This window comes from Euprymna scolopes, chromosome 23 (assembly GCF_053919585.1).
Source record: "Euprymna scolopes isolate OS-2025 chromosome 23, ASM5391958v1, whole genome shotgun sequence".
NCBI classification, from domain to species: domain Eukaryota; kingdom Metazoa; phylum Mollusca; class Cephalopoda; order Sepiida; family Sepiolidae; genus Euprymna; species Euprymna scolopes.
In genome coordinates, this window is record NC_136504.1 from 78,633,129 (window position 1) to 78,660,251 (window position 27,123).

The 27,123-nt window shown below is 32.2% G+C and overlaps 1 protein-coding gene across 3 annotated transcripts in view; it reads left to right on the forward strand.

Moving 5' to 3' along the window:
* Nucleotides 1-26,002, forward strand: part of LOC145246017 (exocyst complex component 6B-like) — a 151,737-nt gene extending 125,735 nt beyond the window's left edge. For all 3 annotated transcript variants that reach the window (XM_080107831.1, XM_080107830.1, XM_080107832.1), the window contains exons 15-23: nt 1,682-1,793; nt 4,496-4,575; nt 10,630-10,684; nt 10,948-11,020; nt 15,534-15,640; nt 16,391-16,532; nt 20,472-20,545; nt 22,228-22,340; nt 24,958-26,002. In XM_080107831.1, the coding sequence (XP_079963957.1) occupies nt 1,682-1,793; nt 4,496-4,575; nt 10,630-10,684; nt 10,948-11,020; nt 15,534-15,640; nt 16,391-16,532; nt 20,472-20,545; nt 22,228-22,340; nt 24,958-25,102 (901 nt within the window). In that variant the 3' untranslated portion in view covers nt 25,103-26,002. The remainder of the gene's footprint in view (nt 1-1,681; nt 1,794-4,495; nt 4,576-10,629; nt 10,685-10,947; nt 11,021-15,533; nt 15,641-16,390; nt 16,533-20,471; nt 20,546-22,227; nt 22,341-24,957) is intronic.
* Nucleotides 26,003-27,123: the final 1,121 nt, after the last annotated feature.

Here is a 27,123-nt window from a genome sequence, read left to right on the forward strand (position 1 = left end):
TTTCTCTGGAACATTACGTCAACAGCTGGATTATGCCGAGCATTGCCAATGAAATCATAATGCTACGTAGAAGAAAAATAGCAAAATTTTAAATGTAGAAACAACAGAAAAAAAAAAAAAAAAAGAAAAACCTACACTAATTTTTTATTAACTGTGTGAAAAGTTTTTTTGTCAAATAAATATGTGTTCGCAAATGTTTTTGTTTCTTTTTTTTTTTTTGTCCAATAAATAACAAAAGTGGGTGGGTTGGGGTTCTTTTTGTTTTTTCCGATTGACTGGGAGTAGTTGGAATTTTTTTCCAATGCCAGGAAAATTTCCGGTGCTTATACACTTTTGATACTGTGCCCCTTTCAAATAGTTTTTTCAGGTTAAATTCAAGTTTCACAATATCTTTTTTTTTTTTTTCATTGTTAGGTGGAAGCACAGAATAGTTGCAAAACACCCTTTTGTCCCCCATGTTAAGAATAACTTTCGAAATTATAACATTATTTCAGTACAGTAGCAAAAATCCACAAGTACCAAATTTCCTTAGGAAGATGTTTTTTCCTCAGACATTTGGACAGCATCAGATGACATCAAAGTGGACACAGATGAGGTAGCAAACATCTAATGAAGCTCTTCACCTTCGACGATGTAAGTTAATATGGAAGCAAACGGATTGCTGTGCGCTGATCCGAACCCACATTCACACTAAAGGTTTTTATTCGTTGCCATCTTGAACGCCCACAGGCATATCAGTTTGATAATGCACGCGATTTTCAGCCATGATTTTGCGAAGAAGGTCCCAGTCCGGATTGCTATCCACCGTCGACATTTAACATTCCGATATCCCCAGCCATAGCTGTCAGTAATGCTCCCTCCCTTAGTTAGGATGCATGTAAAAATTGGTGATTTTTTTTTATAATTGATATCCAAATTCTCGTCTGCTGCTCGGGCATGCGCATGCACGTCAAGTTGAAACTCAGCGCGCAGTGTTGTGATTGGTTGATTGCCATGTTATCTCAGACAGCAGCTAAACCTGAGCTGTTGATGTTTTGGTCCAGCTGAGAAATGATCTCTATCAGCTGTTCTTAAAACTAAAATACAGACATCTGTCTCATGTTCCTGAGTTGCAGAAGTGCCCCCCTCATCTTTTTTTTTTAAGAAGTTATTTACAATAAAATGTCACTGTGTTTTGTTAGACAATTTTATAGAAGAAAACCTATGCAGTGCTATTGGAGTTGTATTTTTGATAGAGTAAACATGTTAAAAGGCTGTGTTGCCAAGGAAGAGTAATATTAATGTTTTGTTTGGGATTGCCTGGAATAAAAAGTGATATAGCAGGTGTATTCAAATGCAACTTCATCTTTCTTTTTTTTTATATGACCCAGGCAACGCCGTGTAGCCCTGCTAGTATACATATATATATATATATATATATATATGTATATGTATATATATATATATATATATATATAGCGTATGTTACTTGCTTCTCAAATTTCCTAATAATTAGTGTAGTAAGGGGTAAGAAGTTTATTTCAAATACAAATTCTTTATAGATATTATAAAACTTCTCACCGTGTGAATGTCGTCTCAGCATTTCTGAATAAAAGATCAAATATAAAACATATTGTAAAATCAAAATGATTGTAACTGAATTCTTTTCCTTTGATTTTCTATTTATTTTTTCTATTTCCAGTCATACAGAAATAGATGATATGATCCGGAAGTCAACCAATCTTCTTTTGACCAGAACCCTGAGTGCTTGCTTATCTACCCTCATCAAAAAACCTTCTCTCAGCCTTTTACAAGTAACTATTTCAATAAAACCATAGTTTAGTGGCCTGAACTTAATCCACTGAAAATTTATGTACAGGCAGTAAATATTGTTTTTTGTTAAATGTTAATAAATTGAGTTAAAATTTATTTAGTATTGCACATGTAATCTTAAAGAACACTTGAAATGTGTAAAGATGCTGAAATAAAACTATAGAGTCGTTATATAAATGGAAGTTAGAAAAGTAATGTTCATTATTTCACACACTTCAAGCATGTTCTTAATATTACAACCGTAATACTGAATAGATTTTAATACAAACTAGTTTCTTTACCAAAAACAACAAAATAAAACAATATCTATCACATGTACACCATTTTTCATTGTATTATATTTATGCTGGTACACTGGTTTTACTATCTCTTTTATGTGAATTTATTTCAGCATTTAAAAAAATGCATTTCAGTAATATGCAATATTGTAAAGAAAAAAAAAATTAATAAATAAAAAAAATTATGCTTTATTTTTATTGATGCTCAAGTAAGATATGACAGTAAAATTAGAAAATTTATCAATACACTTAGTTGGTGTAAAATATGAGTGTATATCAAAAATTAAGAATTTTAATAAAAAAATATTAATTTACATTTTGGAGTCCACAAACTTCAATTGACAAGCCAATGTGTTATCTTCATATTAGAAGGTAGATAATCTTCTATGACACGTTAGATCGATGGGAATGCCAGTTTGTGGATTCCGAACAGGAAATCAATGTTATTTTTTATTAAAATTCTACTTGTTTTATTTTCATAATTTTTGGTGTATACTAATATTTTCACTGATTAAAAAAAATCAACTTTTTTTTTTAAGATAGATATGTATAAACAGTAAAAAGAAATAATTCACTGTATAATTAATTTGGTTTATATTCAATGCTTGGCATTATAAAAAATATCTTAAATTGTTTTTAGTTTTGTTTAGATTATTATGTGAAAATTAAAATATCATTTTTTTTTAAATTTTATTAATCAACTAGCAAAGATACCGGACGTTACATGGGTTGCATTTGGATGCACCTGATATACTTAAGATATTGAGCTAGGTTTGCCCGAGAATCCTTACATTTTTGCCCTCTCCTGTCTTTCTTATATTATGAAACTTTTTGTAAGTAATTGGTAATCTTCAAGAATACATGCTCTTTGAATGTAATATTGAGGTTGAGTAAAAACTCAAAATGAGTTTTCAATACTTTTAGTATATGACTCTTTAAAATGCATAAAAATATAAACTGTAAGCATTCTATTTTGAATTTTTGATATGCTATCCTGCAGATGCAAAACTATTAAAATTAACATTTTGGTAGTTTTTGAACCAAAGTAAATAAATGCAGTTCATAATAGCGCAGAAACTTTTGCACAAAAAATGCATTAATTATAAATAGTTGAAACTTAGTATTATTTATTATTACTTATTTACGATGAAACTTGGTGTTATTTATTTTTTTATTTATTAATTAATAAGTTGATAGCAGAATCCATTTTGCTTTAAATAATTTACGTGACTGAAATAGGATTTAGCCAGTTAAATTCAAAGTTCAGTTTAGTAAAATTTAACGATTGACCTTGGTATATTGACTGAGTTTTAGAATAAAGGACACATAGTTTTTTTTTCTTGTCGATTATATTAAAACACATACACACATTTTGAAACAGAAGTAAGCTTCATTTATGTCTGCTTTGGTATATAATTAATAAATTAAAAATAAATTAAATAAATCAACTTTAATATTCCTAAACACAAAACAATTCCATTACTAAAATCGATTAATAACATGAAGCTAACTATTAAAATAGATTTTCTTTAATGCAAATGTAATTTAATGTAAATTAGGTAACTACTTCAGTGTTGATTTCCTTTGAATAAATAGTACATATAGAAATTATGAGGTATGTGATGAGGTTTTCTAATACAAGTCTATAAAAGACTGTTTTCAGTATGAAAATTAATTTGTGAAACAGTGTACCTTTTGTATTAATTAACTTATGAACAGACAGGAATACAACTTTATTATAATAGATATATTGATAATATAGTAATTCAACATATCTAAAACAAGATTAGGCTCAAAGTTCACAAAGTCAACTAGTAGATGATCTGCAACAAAAAAGAAAACAAATTTTCATCAAATGGAAATAAAATCACGTCTTTTCTAGGGCGACAATTTTATATTTTCAGCATGTATTGATGAAATTTTCACAGTGAGTTTATCAACTCACTATTTCCAATGAATTACAATGAAAAGATTTGAGAAAAAATAGTTTATAAAGATCAGGTCATGTCATGTATGCCCTTACACATATTTTTAGTTTTGTGTAAATGGAATCTAAACACATTACATTTGATTTTATGGTAATCCAAAAATTAACAAAAAAAACTAAACAACTCTATACTAGATTTCGAAATTTAAAGACTTAGAATCAGTAATTGCATCAGAATCAAGAATTTAAAGCAGAATAATTAATCCTATTGGAATAAGGGAAAATTACATTGAGTGCTTTTGTAACATAATTTGGACTTGAGTAGAAAACTAATTTTAATCTGATTTCTGAACTTTACAACAGGAAATATTGTTAAAAAAACGTTTGTCAACTTGTGTCGCTATTTTTCATTTTTTTTTATAAATTCTTTGTCAACAGTTAATACAGATTTCTATCAATATGAATTCTTTGTCAACAGCTAATACAGATTTCTATCAATATGAATAATCTTGAGAATTCCTGCAGTTCATTGGAAGAATACATCTCAAATATAACTGGGTAAGTTCTTTCAAATTTTTTTGTCTTTTAAACTTTTTTAATTTCAGCATCTTTTTTAGAATATTGTATAATTTTAACATGGTAGCATTTAAAAGTCAAAGTATATCATACAAAAAATTTTTTATTTAAAATATTTTTTCATAAAAAAGAAAAAAATGAACTAATTTACCAACAATAACTTGGTTTTATGATGATATCAGACATGTAAGTAAAAGTGTTTATTTTTTTTGTCTAAATTAAAAAAATGAATTAAAACTCTGCATATATATGGAGTCTTAATGTATATTGTTATATTAAAAAGATATATTCATGTGAAATGACGTGACATTGGAGAAATGAGAGGTATCAAGAAAACTGGAACTGACATGGAAGAAGCTATTCGTAAAGTCATCGGTTTTATTGGAAAAAAGACATGTTTAACTATGACGATTGCAAAAAAAATGAAAAAATTGTAAAATAAAATAAAAAATTGAAAATGGCAAGAAGTAATAAGCTTATGACAACAATTAAAAACATGAAATTTGAATTGCATACATATTTAAATTGAAATGTCTAAAGTGTCACAGCATATTGAATAAATATTTCATTAGCAATATCTAATTTAAGTTGAAATTTTGTTAAATTTTGCGTTTTGCTGTTCTACATTGAGTTTTGCTTCAGAAATATTAAATTACATTTTGATGATGTATATTCTAATTTTTGACAACAGCGACTGACCGAATTTGGATGTGAGGCAAATTTCAAATCTCTTTTTACAACCAATAATTAAAAACCTGAGCATTTGAAGATTTTTCCAACTTTCTCTTTCATCCTGATTTTTAAAATGTTTATCGTTTGAGTTATTTTTATGAAAAGAAAATTCTCATTTCGTTGCTGATTTTTTTTTTTTTTTAAACATACAAAAATGCATGTTTATTTGGAAAATAGGGACAACATTTCTGTATTTTCATCATGTGACACAAGCAGATTCAGTTTTCTTTTTTCACGTTGCATCTATCTAAAACTAATGCAGTCATTATTCAAACAATTTTTATTCATTTCATCATCTAAAATGTAAGCCTACTCCAGTTGTGTTGTTGATGAAAAGTTTAAAGTTTTATCCCAGAAGTGTAGCAAAGTTATACATGGAATTAGATGATGTAGGAAGGAAATTTCTGCTCGAAATTTGTTAGAAATCAATGGAATATTGTCGTATGGTGAATCTCTGTCGCATTTGAATATTGTTAAATTGCAGAAACGTATTTTATCCACCCTTTCTCTAACAGACATGATGCCGCTAGTCTCAGTCTTTTCTTTAAATATTATGATATGTGTGCTTCAGAATTGTTTGTATTCCCTGCTTTCTTTGTTCCAGATCATCTAACTTGTTAATCTATTGATTTCCATTAATTGTTTTCATACCTCATCATTATACAGCTTCCTATTTCAGTTGCTTCTTTCCAAGAACTGCTCGATTGTAGAACTCTCTTTCTGATGACTGTTTTCCTACTATTTATAGTTTTGGTCTTTTCAAAAATAAGATCAGTTTGCAATAAAAATCTTTCATTCTTAACTCCTTACATCAAGTGGCTTTATGTCTTGTTGAGAGCGATTTCCAAAAAGGAAATAAAAATAAGTAAATGTGTTGAAGGAAATGATGTCATAAAACGGAAAATCACAAAAATAGAATATATGCTAAAAAAGAAAGTTTAGTTTAGCCTCTTGGATATGTGACTGCTTATCAGGCAGGGATACTTTGGAGATTCCACTCCATGGGGATGGATCATTGGGAAAACGCACTAGATATGATGTAATACTAATATATATAGTGAAATTATTAGGAGAAAACAATCATCTATTTACCTGATGAAAGAATTCTATATAAATTAATAAAATTATAAAACAACTCTTTGCGTGTGTTTCTTACTTCTATGTTATTTACATATTATATTTTTGTTTATCATCATCTTTGGTTTAATGCCCTTAAATATACTGGTCCTGGATATGACCTTAAACTATATCCGATGGTGAGGCCCCAGCTTACAGGCTTTGGGGAGTGTGGAGATCCTGTAATTGCCATTGCTCCCAGGTCCACTCTGACCCAGAGTGGTAGTACCTGTTAACGTCCCAACTATAGGTTAAATAGAAACCGACTTTAAGAAAAAATTCTATTAAAAATTTTTTACTCAAAATCACTGGATTCGGCATTAAATAATCTGAAAAGGGTTGATATGCCGTGAAACAAAAACCACCAAACCAAACCTTAAATATACTGTGTTATAGTGAGGCAAAAGGTGGTGTGAAAGGTGCCAATTAATTGTACAACGACAAGGTAGACACAAAGGCAATAGCAAAAGAAAAATGACAGATACATTCGTTTAAGACGATTGATCTCGTGTTTTATTTACCAAGTAAAAAGAAAATGATAAATTTTTAGGGAATGGAAATAACCAGGATCAGTCTAAGCGAGACAAGATTGGTCGCTGGTAACTGAACATCAGTTGGCACTGGAACTAGAAGCTAGATGTCGAAGAGCACTGAAACAGGTAGCTGGGCGTCAGTGAGCACTGGAATGGGCAGCTGAATGTCAATTGGCGCTGGTATGGGTAGCCGGATGTCAGTGGGCTCTGGAACACGGTTGTCACTGTAGACTGCAGGAGGCGCTGGAAGCTGCAGGAGGGTTATTCCGTGTCAAATCATTCAGGGGTTGATGCCCATATCCAAAGATCTGGCTGTAGTTTACCCTGCAGATAGAGAATATAGGAATTTAAAAACTGAAAATTTGAGCAGGTAATTCCAAGTGGTTTCCAATTTAGAGCATGTTTTGTTTTGGCCTAAGTCGCATAGCGTGATGCCCAGGCGACAATTTTGTGATGTCATTTCTTTGTATATTTTCTGATTAGAAAATTCATCTAGGTAAGTTTTTTGATCTAAGGAATCCAAAAATAGTTTCAAATTTGCTAAAAAATGAAGCCTTATTTAGATATTAAAGGTTTTTGGATTTTTCCACATGTACCCAAAAATAGAAAAAAAAAAATGTAGCTGGCATGGTAACCCATTACTTTTGCATATATTTTTGTACACACAATAAATTGCCTTTGGACTAAAAATGGTTAAAAATTCTTGTTTTTAACTCGGTTTCTGTTGAAAATCAGGTATATTTTCGATGATAATGAAAAATATTCTCAATTAAACATCAATTTAAATGTGTTAATCAATTTAAACGTGTTAAACTCGCATCACACCTTAATTTTGGAATAAATTTTTGAGTAAGCCAGACGTTAAAAGTAAAGAGTCTCGATTCCATAAGAGATTTACAATAAAAGTAGTTCTAACAAAGGCTACATATATTTCACACATTAAATGGTGTTTCCACCAAAAATGGTTAAAAGTTCTTGTTTTGTTCACTCATATCTTTTGAAAGTAAAGACTTTCAAAAGTCTTGAAATCATTCAAAAACAATGTACACTCATTTTCTGCCAGTTTTGACTCCTCCCCTTCTTTTTTATACAGAAAATAGCAATTTTGATAAAGGCTGTTTGTTTTAGTGAAGCTCTTCTCTGAACGGACAAACTATTTGATACACAAAAACAAGCTTCAACTATTCCCTGGAAAGTACCTTAATGGGGAGCAGTTTCAATGTATGTATGAGATAAAGTCAAGGGAGTGTCGATTCGTGCTAAATTCCATAAACTTGACCCAGAATTTAAAAACATGTATAATCCTAATCACAACACAAGAAATTGAAATAATTTTATATCCTATGCGTTGTTTAACCTTCTAAGATCATATATCAACAAAAATTAACTTTGCATTTTGTTGAGGTGCAATGCTTTGCATTTTGTTGAGGTGCAGTGGCTTTGAGAAGAATTATGGTCAAGCCAGGAAATCTTTTAATTTTGAGAAAAATGCTAATTTTCAGGAAAAAACAATTTTTGGCCATATTTTATCAACTTTTATAATCAACTTCTTTTGTTTCCAGATAGATTCCACATAGTTTTAAGTATCCCATGATGATCCAGCGTTCACGTGCGTATGTTTGCAGCACATGATGAAAGAATGGAATCATTATGAACAAATAAGAAAATCACTCGTACGGCACAATCACGTTCACACACGTTCTCGTCAGATCACTGAAGTTAAGCAACATTGCGCCTGCCCAGTACCAGATGGGTGACCATTTGGGAAGGCTAGGCACTGTATGTACCTTCTGGGAAGGTTGGGCGTGGGGCCAGCACCTTCACCCTGTAAAAAGAACTCCTCGCTACAAAAGCATCTACAAAGTTGTAGATGGCCTATGCCCCTCCAGGGACTCAAGAGCTATGGATGGATGGATGGAAGAAAATCACTCGCTGTTACATGGCGATACAGTTATTATGAAGAACACACACACACACATGTAATGACAATTCAAACATAGTACATGAAAGGTTAAAAGTCCAAGTATGATAACGGGAACAAACGGGAATGATGCTCATTTCTCAATTTTGAAAGTCACTCTGTTTTCCCTCCACTCCCTACTTCCGGTTGTTGGTCTCGCGAGAAATCGGACTACGGACAAGGGGAGGCAACTTGGCCCAAAGAAGTAAAGAATTACTTCCCCTTGCAATTATAGTTTTGTATTGTCCTAACGAGGTCACTTTTATTATTTTGGAATTTCTGAAAAATTTGATAGGGATTACTTTCATTATTTTGTAAATGTATGATTTTTTGACACTAAATGATAGGTTAGAAATATTCAGGAAGCTACATAGATCAGAGCAAAAAATTGCATTTTCAGGAAGATATAGACAAAAGTTTAAAAAGTTGGGTCTTTTGAGGGTTAAAGTTTAAGAAGTATCAATATTATTGGTTTGAAATAGTACTAGAAGTTTCTTAAGATTTTTACCATCCTATTACTAATTTCTTATAAAAAAGCATATTTTTATCATGGCATGATGTTTCCAACCCTCATCAACTAATCTTGAAGACTGCTAGGTCTTTGAAATTTATAACAGAACTTAACTGTTTTAGCGTTTGGCTTACTTGCAAATTTATTCCAAAATGAGGGTGTGAAGGTGAGTTTAACAAATGGCTAAATTGATCATCACATCCAATAGTGGGGGGGGGGTAAATATGAAATAGTTTCCAAATATACTTGACTTTCAACAGACACTGCATGAGCAGAACAAAAACTTTTAACCATTTGTGGTCCAGAGGCAATTTATGGTGTGTAAAATAAAATAAATAAAATATGTAAAAAATTAATGCATTACCATACCAGCTACATCCTTTTTTATTTGATTTTTGGTCACATGTAGAAAAATCCAAAAACCCTTAATATCTCTATATATTTTTAAGTAAATCTGATGCCATTTTTGGATTCCTTAGGTCAAAAAACTTATCTGGGTGAATTTTCAGGGCCATATGATCTTTCAGTTAGAAAATACTCAAGATGACATCACAAAATCGTCGTCAGTGTTGCATCGTGAGGCTTATGTCAAAACAAAAACACTCTAAATCAGAAACCTCTAGAAGTTATATGCTCAAATTTTCAGGATTTCTTAGTTTCTATGCTGTCTATCGGCAGTGCTAATTACAGCCAGATCTGTGGATATGGATTTCAAAATCTCATATTTTTGGATGATTTGACATGGAATCAACCCTCTTTGGCTAGGGTTTTATTTATCCCATTTTCATTCTTATCACTTCCATCCATGTGAACTGAACCTGTTACCTCAACTGTTCTACGTCTATTAGCCCAATAATTCTTGACCATTCTTTCAATGTGTTCATGACATCAACATTTCCTGTTCTGCACACATCTCTTTACTGCCCATATTTAATCTTCCTCTGAAGTCATCAGATCTAAATCTGTTTTTAAGACTTACGTTACACATCCATTTTATTACTCTCATCATTTCTTTCCACAAAACGCATGTCTTCAACCTTTATTAGCCAAGTTTTACTTCCATACATCATCACACCGTGTACACGTCTCATAGACTTTTCCATTCATAACACGTCTGTTGGTTAGCAATTTACTGAAATAAAAATGCAATAGTATAAAAATAAAACCTTTCCTTTTCTTTTTAGTGCTGAGAAGGACAGCATTCATGTAGCCAAATTGTTGGGTACATCTATGTTTAAGGTAAGCAAAATTACTCCTCGTTTGTAAATGAATGTTGCTGTCAGTATTCAAAAAAACACCTGGAATCATTAAATAATACTTCTTCATAAAATCATATTTGATTATTAAAATTTTCATCTTTATTTTTCATTTGATATTTAATTTTACTTGTGAAGTCAAAAATCCATAAAAAGTTTCTGTAGATAAAACAAAGTTACTTTATGCATTACATTTTTATGATTAAAACTTTTCCTTCTTTTAATTCATTCTCATATTTTTTGAAGGATGCTAGAAGTGAAGCCGAAGAATATATCTACAAACAATTGAACGTTAAAATTGATGAGTTCTTAGATTTAGGTAAGTATATGAATGCCGGTGGCAACATGTGAATTGTGAATGCAAGGTTCAAGTTCAGCTAAAACTGAGTTCAAAATAAACTTGAGAAAAATTTACATTCTTAACAATTAACCTCAAGAAATAAATCTCTTCTCACAGCTATGACTGAAATACTAGGATAGACTAAACTCTGACACTTTAGTAGAATAACTAGTTTCTAAATATTCTATCTACCAGAAAAGCTACAATTTTGTCAACTGCAACATTATGTAGAGCCCCCCACAACCACCATCACCTTATAACTAAGTTTATCCTCAACCAATTTTTCTAAAAATCAGGTCAGATACAATGGTACAATGAGGAAAGGAGTGGCTGGTTACTTTTAATGCATCTAAAACCAAGATTCTCTCTTTACATCATCAACGTTCTGATTCACATCTGGCATCAATTGAAATGAATGGCTCTGATCTTGAGGAGGCCTCAAGTTTTGACAAGCTTCTGGGCTTGACCTTTACTTCTGATCTTAAATGGAACTCATACATTAAATCTGTTGCCAAGGCCGCTGGAAAAATGGTGGGATCCTTCTATCAATCCAGTAAATATCTCACTGCTGATGCAATTCTCTATCTATATAAGAGCCAGATATGTCCAAGGATGGAATACTGTTGCCACATCTGGGCAGAAGCTGCTAGAAAGGACTTGTCCTGCCTTGATAGAGTTCAAAATAGACTTTGTACCCTTGTAGAGGATGTCCTTTTCTCTTCCCTGCAACCTCTATCTCACAGAAGATATGTTGCGAGTTTGTCTCTGCTTTATCATTATTTTCATGGAAAGTGTTCGACTGAGCTTCAGTCTATGGTTTCCCCTTACCAAACTTTCACAAGAAACACTCGTTTAGCTGAAAACACTATCAATAATTCCCCCCACTCTTTATCTGTGCCTAAACCTAAACATAGATTCCATGAACAAAGCTTCTTTCTTAAAACTGCACGCCTGTGGAATTGTCTTCCGTTTTCCTGCTTTCCAGCCGACTACAATATGGTTGTCTTCAAGTCTAACGTAAACAAGTTTCTGATAAGCCGTTCCACTTAAGTTAACAAATTTACCGAATTTCCATTACTATCGATTACTATATTGTCCTTTTGACTACTATACACTCTTTCACCCTTACCCTCGAGTGGCCTCTTGGCCTTGATAAGTGGTGATGCCTATATAATAAAAAAAAAAAAAAAAAAAAAAGATTCTTCTAAACATCAAAACCTTATTTCTCCATTTTCTTGCCAAATAGATACTAGAAGATACTAGTTACTGAGGATCAATCGTGTTAAGAACAAAGAAGATTACCAATATTAAGGAGTAATATTTTCAAATAATAGTGCCACTATTCTCTCTGAAATTTCCTAATATTTTCTTGGGAGTAATGTTCAAACTCTTGCTGTAAAATTTCCAAGAACAACGTATTCTAGGAATCTAAAATTATCCTACCTAAAAAATTGCATTTGATGGCTTCATTTGGCATTAAATATGGCTGATATGATGTAAAACAAACCATATGCTAGTTTAATTTTCCAGTGTTTTTTTTTTTTTTTTTTTAGTAAATATTCTATCATTTAGTAGTTTTCCTACAATAAAAGATTACCAATGTAATGTTTTCAAAGATGTTGTTTAGGAATAATGCCCTTGACCTTATTGTAAAATTCCCTTCTAAAAGTATTGTTTTCTAGATGCAATGTGGTGTATTCTGAGAGCAATCTATTTTAAGATTATAAAATAATTATTCTTATTCGTATTATTTGGATTCATCGGACTAATGTTCTCATCTCGAGTGTGATTTTCACAACGTTTCGGTTGATGTAACCTCCGACCTTCTTCAGGTGTATCTTGTTGAACTCGAGAATTTGGATGGAATTTCGAGTGGAACCCTTTATTTACTTCACGGGGGTAGCATGCTCTTGTTCTATCAGTCGTAATTCGCAAATGTATTTTTCGGTCGCACACACTGAGAATCGAACCTTAAACCTTCAGGAGAATATTACTTTTTACAATTTATTCTTCCACTGCACCACGGGTCCTTGCAGACAATTCGGGTATGAATTTTAGGAGTCTTAAATTTATTTTATTTCTAGTTGTAAATATCTTTATTTATTACTAACTATTACTATATATTAACGTGTATATATATAATATATAGTTTGTTTTTTTTCTTGTTTCTTGTATATATTATCTATTGTTTATGATTAATGGTTTCCATATTGTATCAAATTCTATACTAGGTCTAGTAATTGGTTATTCCCCAGCATGTGTGCTTCTTCTTTGAGTCGTCTTAGTCTCAACCGCTCTTCTCTGTCTATAATTTTTACTTCGTCCCATAATGCTCACATGAACTATTTACAAACTGTAAATTGACTATGAATTTAAAGTCTGTCAGAAGATTTAGTCAGCACTGAAATGACCTTAAGTCAGATTGTTCAGAAACCTAAACTACTGATAAACAAATTGATAGCATTAACCACAGGATTATGGATGATTAACATCTTGGTCTCCGGCAGATACATCCACATCATTTCTTGTTGACTCCATACTTGATTATCTAAGATTTCGGGATGAGCAAACTGTTTGCAAGGTGGGTCTGAAAAGTGCTGACATCAAAACACAAGCTGAAAATGGTTGTCATTTCCAGGAACATTCTCATGTATAGATTAATCCAAAGAATTTCTACTGCAAATCTTGGACTGACCATTTTGAAGCAGAATTAAGAATTTAAAGCAAAAGCTAGAAACACACTTGTTACCCTTCATTCCCAGTTCAAGCAAATTATTGGAAAGTTGATGTTTTTATAAGGGAGGCTGAACTGAATGCCTACCTGAAAAAGAGAATAATCATTATTTGACAGAATTAAGATAAAGAAAGCAATCATGCAGAGGGAAGATTTCGTATTTGTCTAGCATAATGTATATGACACAATCATATTGACACACTGGTTCTGGCTAGATCATAGAAGTTAAGCAACATTGAACCTAGTCAGTATGAAAGTGAGTGACCATTCGGGAATACCAGGTTATGGTTAGTATGTGCTCTCTACTTATCTCTGTATTGTTTCCAATCATCTTGGATTTCTCTTTGCTACTGGGATTGAGCATTGTACTGATTCGAGAGATGTGATTGAAGATTGCACAACTCTTATTTCAAAAGTACACATGCAGCCATCCTTACAGGAGGTGTCCATTGTTTTGCAAAACTAAACAGAGATAATGCTAGCATAACGCACCATTAATACTGTTACGGTGTATTTGAATTACTACCAGATTCAATCCGATTCGTTCCTGTTTCTTAAATTCAAATCTCACCTGCATAGTTGCTATTTTGGAAACAATGATGAAGACCATGATGCTGTAGAGAAGTTTTTGGAGGAATAAGATGTCAGCTGTTTTTCCATGATAGAATGGTAATACTTGATTATCTTTCAACCGAGTGCTGTTTAAAAATCATGGAAGACCATCTTACTTCTCTAACTCCTTTTCGGTGAGACCTAAAACTTGTTGAACAATCCTTCTATTGGTGCTTGTGCATAATTTGAACCAGACATAACTCAACGTCTGATCGGCTTTGCTCGGAACATGACGTCATGTGCTCGGATTTGATTGTAATGTGACGTAAGACGTCGATCAGCCAATCAATGGCACTGCAAAGTAGCAGACAAACTTTTCGAAACAAAAATTGGAAGGAAATAAAAATCATTAAATTCGTATAACAGCACACACTTGTAACAGCCCTTTTCTGAAAGCTGCGTAAACAAAAAAATGAATACCTCCAATTTGGAAAAATATTTGATGAAGCTGGAACAAGCGGTTTCATATTGTCAAGAAAAAAAAATTAATTGCTGAAAAAAACCCAAAAAAAACTGTGTGTCCTGTGGCGAGAAGTGCATGATCGCCAAAAGATCTGAAAAAAATGGATGTGGAAGAGATGCATGCACATGCAATGCACCCCCAACTCCCCATGTTAAGAACAGCTTTCGGAATAGAGCTCCCCCCCCTCCCGAACCTTCCCATGTTAAGAGCCACCATTACCAAAAAAACAAAGAAAAAAAAAAACATAATTTATTAATTTTCTTCTTGAAAAAAAGTTTCTTTGTTACACAAAAACTTTTAAAAGAGTTTGCTTATCTGTTTTGTTTTGAACTTCTTCGTCAGAAAAAAAAAAATGATAGTAAAAAACTTATATCGCAAAAAAAATAAAACAAAAACTTGTTACGGTAGGTCGTTGTTTCTTAGTTTATTTTTTGTTTTATTTCTTCTGTTAAAATTGTTTACATATTTCCTTCATTTTTTTTTTTTTTTTTTTTTTTTAGCAGCGTTTGTTACTTTCATAATCAGTGAATCTTGGCGGTTAACGTCGTGTTCCGCAAAACGTTGATATACATGTGGTTCAAATTATACACAAGTACCCTTCTATTATCATTGAAACAGAGCACTTTCATTTTTCCATTTTTTTCTACTGTTATTGAAATTTAATATTTTTTTTTTATTTGTAGCTAATTACGATTGGGTGTTGAGTGAATCGAAGGGTCATGCCAGTGGTTACCTTATGGATCTTATCGCTTTCTTGCAAAGTACATTTATGTCATTCACTAATTTGCCTGTAAGTTGTTCTTCTCTTTTTTTAAGTATAATTTTCAGTTCGTGGATTTATTGAATTATAACAGTAGTAAAAAAATAGGCAAGAAATAATTTTTCATAATATTTTATGCATTGCTATAAGTTGAACATTTAAAATTCATTCATCTGCACATTCTAAACTTTATACTGAAATTAAAAATGTAATAGCCAAAATAAAAAACGCTTATTTATGTTGTCAAAATTCATTAATCCATCCACGACATTATTTCATGTCTAAAGGCAAGTTTATTTATTGTCACTATTTCAGTATCCCTCCTCCCACATACACACGGTTTAGAGTGAAATACAGGCTATCTCAATAAAAATATGACTCATTTACATGTTCATAATTTTTTATTTCATAAAAACTCAAATAACAATAAGATGAGTGTTTTATACACCCCCCCCTACACATGCAGCACTTATTCTGTCACCAATTAACTCACATACAATGTTAAACTTACTACCAACCTCACTTCCCTCTCACTCCTCTTCACTTCACCTCTTTACCGCCCCCATCACCACTTCCAACTTTTTGTATATTTATTATTACTCTGTTTAACAAATGCTATTCTTAACAAAGTTTTATAGCTAAAACAAAATATCAAATCGATAGAAAGACAAGAGTGTTAATTTGTTTCTGTTCTATTTAGTTCATTTTTTGAGTATTACTTTATTCCTATCCATGCATACAAATATTATATCTTTAATTTTTTCCTTCCATGTTTTTCAGGAAAAGGTTGCTCGAACAGCTTGTATGTCAGCCTGTAAACATATAGCCTCCAGCCTCATGAATTTTGTGTTAGACAATGATGTTAAACAGATAACAATGGGAGCATTGCAACAGTTCAATTTGGATTTAATTCAGTGTGAACGTAAGGATATTTTCTTTATTGTATAAATTTTTCGTCTACAAAATATTTGAGTTTAAAATTTTGTTAAAATCTGAAAGAAATTTTGTACTGTAAACAAGAAGTTCTGTCCTCCCAAAAGACTATAGACAGTTGATGCGTGTGTACTCTTTCATTTAGGTTTGTTTTGAGTACCCTTAAGCAAGGTATTTGCCACCACTTGAAAATTCGTCTTTCTCTGTCCTTTCTACCCTTTTCTACATACCCTTACAATTATTCATACTCTCTTTGCTCCAACAAATCCTAGATAAAACAAAACTCTCCCGTGATGAGGCTCCAATTTTGGGAAATTTGGAAAGTGTGGAGTAACCCCTCAGTTTTCATTATCCCAAGTCCATTCTGACTAGAGTGGTAGTAAAAGGTCAAGGTCTCACCGATGCATTCAAAAGAATCCATTTATTTTGAAAATATTTGCAAATATTTATTTTGCAAAAATTTAGAAAATCTATATATCTATAAAAGTGAAAGTGTCTGTCTGTCTGTCTGTGTATCTGTGTGTCTACATTTACAGACTCAAAATTTGATATACAGGGTACTGAGATTTGGGAAAATCGATGTGATCAGTTTTCGGCCAGAAATTTGGCGATTGGTCAAAGTTCAACGATTTGACCTTTGAGAACTCTACCAAACTCCTCCGACAATTTCGGGTCTACACAGTTGAAATTTTAGATATAGGTTCCTTGGACATGAATCTAACTTAATTTGAGCCCAAAGCAATAAATTTAAAGGGGGTCATAATAGGGGTCAAAGTTAAAAAAATTGACCACTTTTTTTTTTTTTTTTTTTTGCTCAACATACATCCCCAAATACCCGGCATCGATGCTAGTATGCCAATAAAAAGTAAATCTATAAAGCATCCATAAAATATTTTGAGATATGAAGAATAAACAACTTTTACTAATAAAATGACTGGATTCATCATTAAATAACCTGAAAAGGGTTGATGTGCTATAAAAGAAAACTATTCAATTTTCTTCCATTAAAAAAAGGGCGAGGGGATAAATAAGTCTATTTTAATGTTGCAATTCATTTGAATAAAAGTTTTATTTTGAAAAAAAAAAAAAAAAGAATTTGAATAAACTATTGAAACTGTTTATTATAGTATGTATAAAAAGAAAAACGTTATAAATGAGATATTTTTGACTTGTTTCATTCAGATTAATAAACATTCTTTTTTCTGAAGACGTTTGTTGTGTGACATGATAGTGTCAGGAGTACATGCAGCAAGGTGGATGACCAGATGGGGTAGGGAGTGCAGAGAAATGTAAAAATCTTACTAGTGGTATATGATCAACCACAGCACTCTCAATCTTATTTTGTTACACACAAGCCAGATAGCATATCATTTCAGAAATGAAGACAAAATTAAGATTATCTTCTTGAAATGTCAGAGATGTTTTGATTTGGAAAAGCATTACTGATAGAGATCCCACACAGCGGTGGGTAAAGAAATCCAGAAACTGCCACAGATATCAGTGTGAGCAACCATCCCCCTCCCAGGAAGGAGAGGGAGAGGTGTTGAGTGATTGATACAAAGAGAGATCCTGAGAGGACGAGAAAAAAGGTGTTTTTAACTACCCCCTCCACGGGGGAGAGGAGAGGGGAAGGGGTTGGATTTGGAAAAAGGATTCTGAGAGACTTGAGCTGTAGCCACCAAACTGAATGGTTGGGCCGGCCAAGCACTTCTTGGCCTGGGGGCCTGATATGATGATGTGTTAACAGCATTTGTGACTTTTACTTGATCGGGTTAGGCATCGTTCACTGCTTGTAATCAGTCGCCTTAGATTAGACAGTATCTGTTGTGAACTGAAGAAAAATAGTTTATTATTGTTTATAAACCAGAGTTTTGCTTGTTTGTGGTAAGGACTCTTTATTTGCAACAAGCTGACCAGACCAGCAGAGGGATCAAGAGACCTAGAGATGACACAAGAAACCCGGAAACTACACAGGACAACAAGAGACGATTCGATCGAGAAACGAAGCACCCCACCATGGAACGTGCAGACGATCATTAGGTCACTTAGTGATGGAACTCGTGCAAAAGACCCTGTCATAGTTGAGCTGAACAAAACCAGTCCAAAATATTGTTTGATTGAAAAAAAAAAATTTTTTTATTCCCATTTAATTTATTTTTTCTTTTGTCTTTTTCATACCTGTTGTCTCCAAGACATTTAATTTTATGATATATTGTGGATTTTTATCCTCATAGTCTGCATGGCAAATTGTATTTCTTTTCATCATTTGTTAGGATTAATTTATTCTTACATAATTGCCCTGTCGGTGGGGCATTACAATACACCAACTGCCCCCTCTGCAACTCGTAATGCACTGACTGCCCCTTGTAACCTGTAATGCCTAAGAATGGGATCCTGGTGGTAGAGCAGGTCTTGTTCAAGGTCCTATTAGGACATGAGATGAAACATGTCACTTGGGCCCTTACTTGGGCTAAGACAGGCAGTTGGATAAGCCCGATCCAATTAATCGGTTGGACATGACTAGCACTAAACAGACAAACACAATAAGGAAATATGCCCTCAACATTAGACAAACTGATTTAGTAATCAGTGGTTGAAAGGTCAATCAACTTGCTGAAGAATGAATAAAACATGGCTGAAAAATTAACCTCTTTCTAGAAACGAGGCCATTAAAAAAGATGGACACACAGGTGCTTGAGTCCATCAGCAGGATAAGTATACTTCTCCTGTATCCTTGTTGTGTTAGGGCGAATGCGCCCCCCCCCCCACACACACACAGGGCTCCGAGGCGAGTGAGGAGCAGGAGAAATGAAAAATCCAAAATATGTAAATGGCAAATAAAAAGTCTCAATTGTGAAGTTTCAGATAAATCTAGTTCAGATTTAGAAACAAAATCCCAAAATTTAAATCAAAATCTTCCTTTATTTTGTAATTATAAAAGCAACCGAAGGAGAATAATAAAAGTGCCTCCCTTCAAAATAGAGAAAATATTATCAAATATCAAACCTAAAATGGTCAAGAAATTAAATAATGGCACACTTCTAGTGGAAGCAGAAAGCCAAAAACATAATAGAAATCTTCAAATGGAGACTTTTTAACAAAAAGACATGGTGAATTATGGGTTTCCACAAATTCGGTATTCTGAGGATGAAGAGAAATTACAGGTTTATGATTTAGTAGATTTGTGGTATACATCTTGATAACAAAGTTAGTTCTGACTTCATACTAGGCTAAAAGTGCCAAGACTGGAGTTTTCTGTTGCAATCACATGCAGTGGTATGTACCTGTTGAAAACGCGTCTCAGTTTAAGGTACTCGTGAAAAAGGTAGGTCCAAAAAGACTTGGAATGACTCCATTAAGAATAACCTTATGCAATGGCACATTGGAACCAATATTAATGTGAGAATTTTATGGAGAAAAACATTTTGTATTGCTATGGCTGACATAAAACCCATATCTGATCTGGAAAAGATGTGCGAATCAAAAAAGATTAAACAAATAGTGTGTGACTCTTTAACAGGAGAAATATGATTTTATTGAGATTGTCGGACTGATTTCCTCATCTTGGTTGTTATAGTCAGAACGTTTCGGCCGTTTTGCCCTCCGGCCTTCATCAGGTGTTTTGTATCGAACTGGGGAACTGTTTGTTAGGAGTCTCAAACTCAACCCTTTATTATTAATACGAAGGCCGGAGGGCAAAACGGCTGAAACGTTGTGACTGTAACAACCAAGATGAGGAAGTCAGTCCGATAACCTCAATAAATGAAAACTCGTCATCTCAAAAATACAGACAATTACTTTAATTTTATTGTGTTTTCATTAAAAAAAATGATCTGCAACATTTCTATTTAATAATGAAATACTTTTGATGTAAACAAAAAGAATGTTTAAAGATATGAAAAATATTGAGTATTTGTATTTCTTTTAGAATTTGCTGCTTCAGAACCAGTGCCTGGATTTAATGATGGGACGCTGCTACTTGCTTTTGCAGACCTCAGACAGGTAAGTTGCAAATTTTTCTTTTTTTTTTTTTTTTTTTTAAGATGTCTTTAAAATATTTCTATATGAAGGTTTGGCATGTGAATGATTGAAATGAATCCATTTTTGCTAATGATATACTTCTCATTTCTTAATGAGATGCTGATAAGAATTAATCTTTGTGCTTCAAAAATGTATAAAAGTGTTGCCTCATTTCTCATACTTTAAAAATGAGATGGAAGGAATTTCAATAAATGTTACAAGTTTATTTTAATCGTGCATTCATTTATATATATTATTCATTTGTCGCATTCATATCTCACCAGGAAGGAAAAGTTAGACACAGTCTTTTTTTAATGTAGGTAATGTCCATTCCCCAAACAGGGACACTTTACTATATTGGGTTAAAACAAATTGCCTCCATCTAGAAGCATTTCTCCTTCACTGAGCAAGGACAGAAAAGATGAGGTATAATATCAGAACAAATACTACACTTTTCTCCTAAGTGTAGATAAGGTCAAGGAAAAAGGTGCAGCATTTATGTCTAATGGAAGTAAAACGAACATGTACAATTTCCCACTCTGTCTATGCTTAAATCTAAATGTGAATTCCATAAAGAAAGCTTCTTTCCTAGAACTGTCCACCTGTGGAACTCTATTCCACTAGCCTGCTTTCCAGTTTACTACAATATGGGTGTCTTCAAACCAATGCAAACAAGTTCTTGTCGAGTTATCCCGTTAAATAATCAAATTCTATCAAATTTCCACTAACGATTACGACACTGTTGTCCTGATGATTTCCATTAACCTTTATCCTCAAATGACCTTTGGGACTTGATAAGTGGTGACACCCCTGTAAAAAAAATTACATATGTACACACATATTACATTTCATTTTAAACAGCAAATCCTATTTTTAAAGAAATAATTTGGTAACAAGTGGAAGATAAAAAGAAATGAATGTAAAATTACTCTGGGTATTGCAAGGTAGGTGCAATACCCAGAGTAATTTTACATTCATTTTTTAGAAACTATTGAAAATACAAAAAAAGTAATTGAAATATGAATTAGGATTAATAAGATTTTATTTTAAAGAATTCATGTTCTAATAAAGAAATCGGAAGAAAAATGACTGTTTTTTTGTAAAAGATGCACAATTGTGTATATGACTTGTTGGATTGAAAGAAACTGTGGTTTAAAGACAGAAAAACAAAAGTGGATGTAATTTTCAAGATTATAATTCTGCTCTTTCATTCTCAGCTGATAAAACTGAAAGCAAACTTAATAAGAATCTATATTTTCTTTAACATTTTCTTGTATGGGTACAAGTTATCTAGCATTGCATAGTTAATAAAATAGAAGAGTTAAAAAAAAATAAAGATGTATAAGATCTTTGAAAATTCTCTTTTTATTATCTGGAGAAAGAAAAATAGAAAGCTGAATGACCTAGTTACAGTGTTATTTTTGAAACAACTACCAGTAAGGACAAAAAAAATTGTATTCTCATGCACTAATTTCAACCTCGGTAACACCAATTAATACAATAGTATTTTAATATTTTTTTATGACCAGATGTGGGTCAAAATCAATCTGATGATGAATGGTTCATAAATGTATCTTGTATTGTTTCTGACCTTTTTAGCCGGATACACACATATAGAATTGTGATATTAAAATATTTTTATTGTGTAAATCTTATTTTTTCAGCTACTGGATTTATTCTTGAACTGGGACTGGTCAGCATATTTGGCCGATTATGGTCAAGCCAAGTGTAAATATGTCCGTGTCAAGCCAGATGTAGCTATATCTTTGTTAGAAAAGTGAGTATATATGGTGTTGTGATTTTGAAGGGTTGATAATAAGACAACATAGTGTGTATTTACAGAAATAGTTGGATTAGAGAAAGACGATTTTCAGCCTTCTTCATAATCTCTTTTCTACATGTTATTTTGCGGCAGATTAACCATATGTTAAATAGCAGGATCTATATATATATATATATAAGGCATGTATATAATGAACATGTGTATATAATGCGTTTCTTTGCATTGTCTAGTGTTCCATAATGTTCCTTATAAGTGTGTGTATAACTGTGTTACACATATACAGTTTCAATAGGACATCTAACATTTTATAAACAAACACTTCCTTACAACAAAGGGTTTTGATTGATGAACCTGCGAAAGCTGAAATGAACATCCATCCCAAGTAATGACCAACAAGCTTCAGACCACTTTTATTCAAAATGCTTTCCCATTGGAAGATTGCACGCGTATAAGATTCTGCTTTCCTGGCATACAGAGCCATATGGCCGCATCACCAACGCTCCAACTCTCTCCGTCTGTCTCTCATCTCCCTATCTAACAAACTGACTACAGACTAACTCTGTATATATGTAATTATTCGCTTGCTATTATGTAATTCAACTTACATCTTTTAACATGTGACTTTGAATCACGTTTTTGATCTGTTATTTTTGAAACCTATTTGTTTGAGTATTTTAACATTCAGTTCATCAAGGTCACATTCCTGGTTCTTTTGTTCTACTAACCAATTCCAAAACCTATAAGCATATTTGTGTTTGTACACAAGCTAATTCCGCATACAAATAATTATGTTCTTTGTCTGACATTTTAATTTTTAATAGTAATAGTTCATTTTAATAAATTGACTATCAACAAGGTAACTCTGTGTCGCTCGGCATAATCTAACTGTGTTTGGAAGAGTTCATTTAGTCACAAATAGGGTAGATCATCATCACAGTATTTTATCTTTTTAAGACGGCTGCTTGTGCTATGACTTTACTGTTGACTATTTCAAAATCTACGTCTCTTCTATCATATAATTTTTTTTCAACCAATCAGTCTTTGGTATCATCACTTCACTATTTATTATTTTAAAGAAAATATTTCTAGGAAACATTTTACTAACATGAATTCACATTTATCTGTAATTGATCCAACATTTGCGATAGCATAATTACATAAAAATGATAATCTCAATTCACTTCAAGAGAATGGCATGTCCATAGTTTGACCTCATCAGGAGGATGTTTATGTATTGCTGAAGAACCATGTTCATGTAAATCTTCAGTACAGATAATACTAGAATAAAATTAAGAATTACTTAAAAACAATAATTCAAATAATCAAGTTATTTGGATTATTGCTTTTGGAATTTCCCATATTGTTTTTTTATGAGAGAATAAAATTCTTAATCACATCTTGCAAAAAACAAAAAAATTATCACTCTTAAACATTTTAGAAAGTAACATTTTTATTTTATAGAATAAAAATATGTATACTACGGAAAATTCGGATCTTCTTTGCTTATTACCATGCATTTATCCCAAAAGAAAAATATATATTCACTTGAAAATGGATGGTGGCATAAAAAATTTTATAGTAGTTGTCAAAAGCTGCGAACGTGTATGGTTGTTTGAAAAAGCAGCAGCAACCTTACTTATTGACTGCTACTGCTGCTTTTTCAAGTCATATCAAAGTAATTACATATTTAGTAATATATGCAACAAATACTGACCCTACAGGTCATAGGTGATCCAGTATCCTATAAAGATATACAGATTTTTTTGGTGTTTTTTGTAAAATAAAAATGTTTTAAGATTTTTACAGAACAGAATGCATCAAATTGCCTCTCATTCGTCTCTTGATTAATCAGTTGAACTGCAACCTTCTTTATAAAGTGAATGATCATGATTAGATATCTATATTTTCTTTGTATTAAATCATCTTATTACCCCCCCCCCCCCCCCGTATTTGTCCCCCTCTTATGGCTGAAAAGAAGATAAATGTTTCATGGGTACTCATGCACTTATTGATCCGTGCTGAAATAATAACTTTATTATTAAAAAAAGCCATTCTTAACATGGGGAGGGGAGGGTGTTTTGTACCTATTCTGTACTTTAACCTTACAATTGAATAAAAAAAACATATCATAAAACTTTAATTAAACTTGGAAATACGATTTAAAAAAATAGAGCGGATCAGTAAGTGTATTAGCACCGTTTCATGTAGGATCTTTTCTAAGTTCTGGTCAGGTACTCAATATTTACATGAGTGATGGCGCTTGATCGAGCAGAAACAAATGTTTGCACAGATTCAAAAAGTTGCTGCTTGTAGCTGCTACTACTACATATTTGCTTTTTTTTTTGTATTTAATTTCTCTCCTTTACATTTAAAAAAAAAATGAGAATTTTTAAACTTTATTTTTCAAATTCCTTTAAAGTTAAAATACCTGTTGGATTTTTTTTAGTTTCTTCAAATCTATAAAGCTAAAAGTAAATTCTAAAAAATGTTCACAAATTTATTATAAAAATGGATTTTTATTTTAAGAAATCAGTAACCATAGAATTCTGTAGAATTCTCTCACTAATAGTTTATATTAGAAACTAAAGATTTTTTTTTTTTTTTTTTTCAGGTTGAACAGTGGTGATAAGAAAAAGTTTGTATTTCCCTCATTAAAAAAGAATGAACGAGATAAGAAGAAACTGTTGGATACTGTGTTGAAGCAGTTGAAGGGTTTGGTGAACGGAACCGCTCCACAGCAAGGCAGTGGCCAGTAGTGGAGGAGAGCGCCTGGAGTGGGGGGTTCTATTCTGGGTCTCAAGTAACTCTCCTCCAACTCCTCATCCTCCTCCTCCTCCTGCCACCACTCTGACATTAATTCACTCCCCCCACCACAACTACCCTAACCCTTGTTCATGCCTCCCACCTGTCCTCATCCTCTTCTGCTTTGACCTCCTCCCCCTCCCTGGTGGACAATGAGAAAGGAGGAAGGGCCTTGCAATTACCCCCAACATGCATGATAATGAAAGGGGAGGGGAGTCAGTTCCTAGTCCATAATATTCTGCTTCTCTCTTATAACAAATGCTAATCTGGCATTTCTTTTACCACCTTGGCGCTTCTCCATATGGCCACCTGCCAATGCCGCCCAGCCACCCACCGCTAATGAGAACCTCGCCACAACCAGCAGAATTAGACAATTTTGAAGGGAATTCTGTTTTTGTTTTTTTTTTCTTTCCACAATTTAATTTTAGATTATGTCGGAAAAAATGGAGCATCTCAGAATTTACTCTCAGATCTTATTTTAATAGCATTTAATCTGAAACTGATTCTGATTTACAACGCTAAGCCATTTTTGTGAACAAGAGAGCTTATTTTTCTACTTTATTTCTTTTAATGTTTTTTTTTTTTTTTGCTTTTTTTTTTTTTTTAAATTAAAATCCTTTTTATTGTTTTTGCTTATTTAAATTTTTTAAAATAACATTCTTGCTTCTCTTCCGAATGATATTAAATTTTGATTCTTGCTATTTTTGATTTCCCTGTTCCCATCATCAGCAACCTTAAACGTTCTTTGCTATTCACTTTTCATGTCTGTATCTCTCACTCGTTCATGATAACATCTTTTACGGTCATCTAATGTATGGAAACTTCAAATAAAGCAGAAAACAACTTTCCATTAATTAGTGGAAAATATTTATTTCCAAATTTGGCAATTAATGTCTATGCTGTGCAAATTTAATCACCAAGATGGCAGTGTAAAAAAATGTTATTGCAATTAGAACGCCTTTTTTGTTTCATCTCTCATATATTTCATCTCTAGTATTTCACTTTTATTAATATTTTATTTAGTAAAATCCATTTATCTACTTTGAATCTTGAGATGACATTTTCAGTGATTATTTTTTTATACTACATTTTATACTGAATTTTTTTATTAATTTGTCTTGAAACAAATTTTCAATGAGCCATTTGACTCATTATGAATTGATTCCCAAACATTATCCTGTCCTTTGCAATTTTTGTTTTAAAAAAAAAAAAAAACCAATCCATCCAGGAGCCTTGAAGCAATTAATAGCGCCACAAGCATTTTTAGAATTCTTATTTTCTAATTTTTTTCTTCAATATTCTTTTATTTTTCTTTTAGCTACTTTGATTTTTGATTAGCTTGAATATAGTAATATGATCATTTAGGAATTTTTGCTGTGTTGCTACGTATTTAAGATTTGAAAAACTGATATGTTACTAATGTTTGGTTTTTCATTCGTTTTTACTTAAATCCTTTCAAAGGTGACTTTTGCTTGGTCTTTACTCATTCAACAAAAAAAATTATTATTAAAAACAAAGATTAACACTAAAATGCAAACAATTTTGGTCAAAATGGCAGATATAAAAAGTTGCATTTTGGATATTCACTCCAATGGTTGCTTTTATTTAAAGATTGATATATATATATATATATATATATATATATATATATATATATATAATTTAAAATTTATTTCTTCAACAACAAATGAAAAAAAAAACTGATGTAATAAATTTGCAACGTTTTCTTCTATTTAGTTAACTTTTTTTGTTTGATTTTAATTTACATTGATTCCAATGTAAATTAAAATCAATGTAAATTAAAAACTCCGAATCTTAATTTAATCAGCTGAGGATAAAATACAGTAACCAACTAAATCATGTTAACATCTGTCAGATCACCAAAGTTAAGCAATGTTGAGTCTAGTTAATACTTCGATGGGTGATGACGACGTGATGCAAACAAACACTCCGAGGTATATAAGTGGGTTCTAGC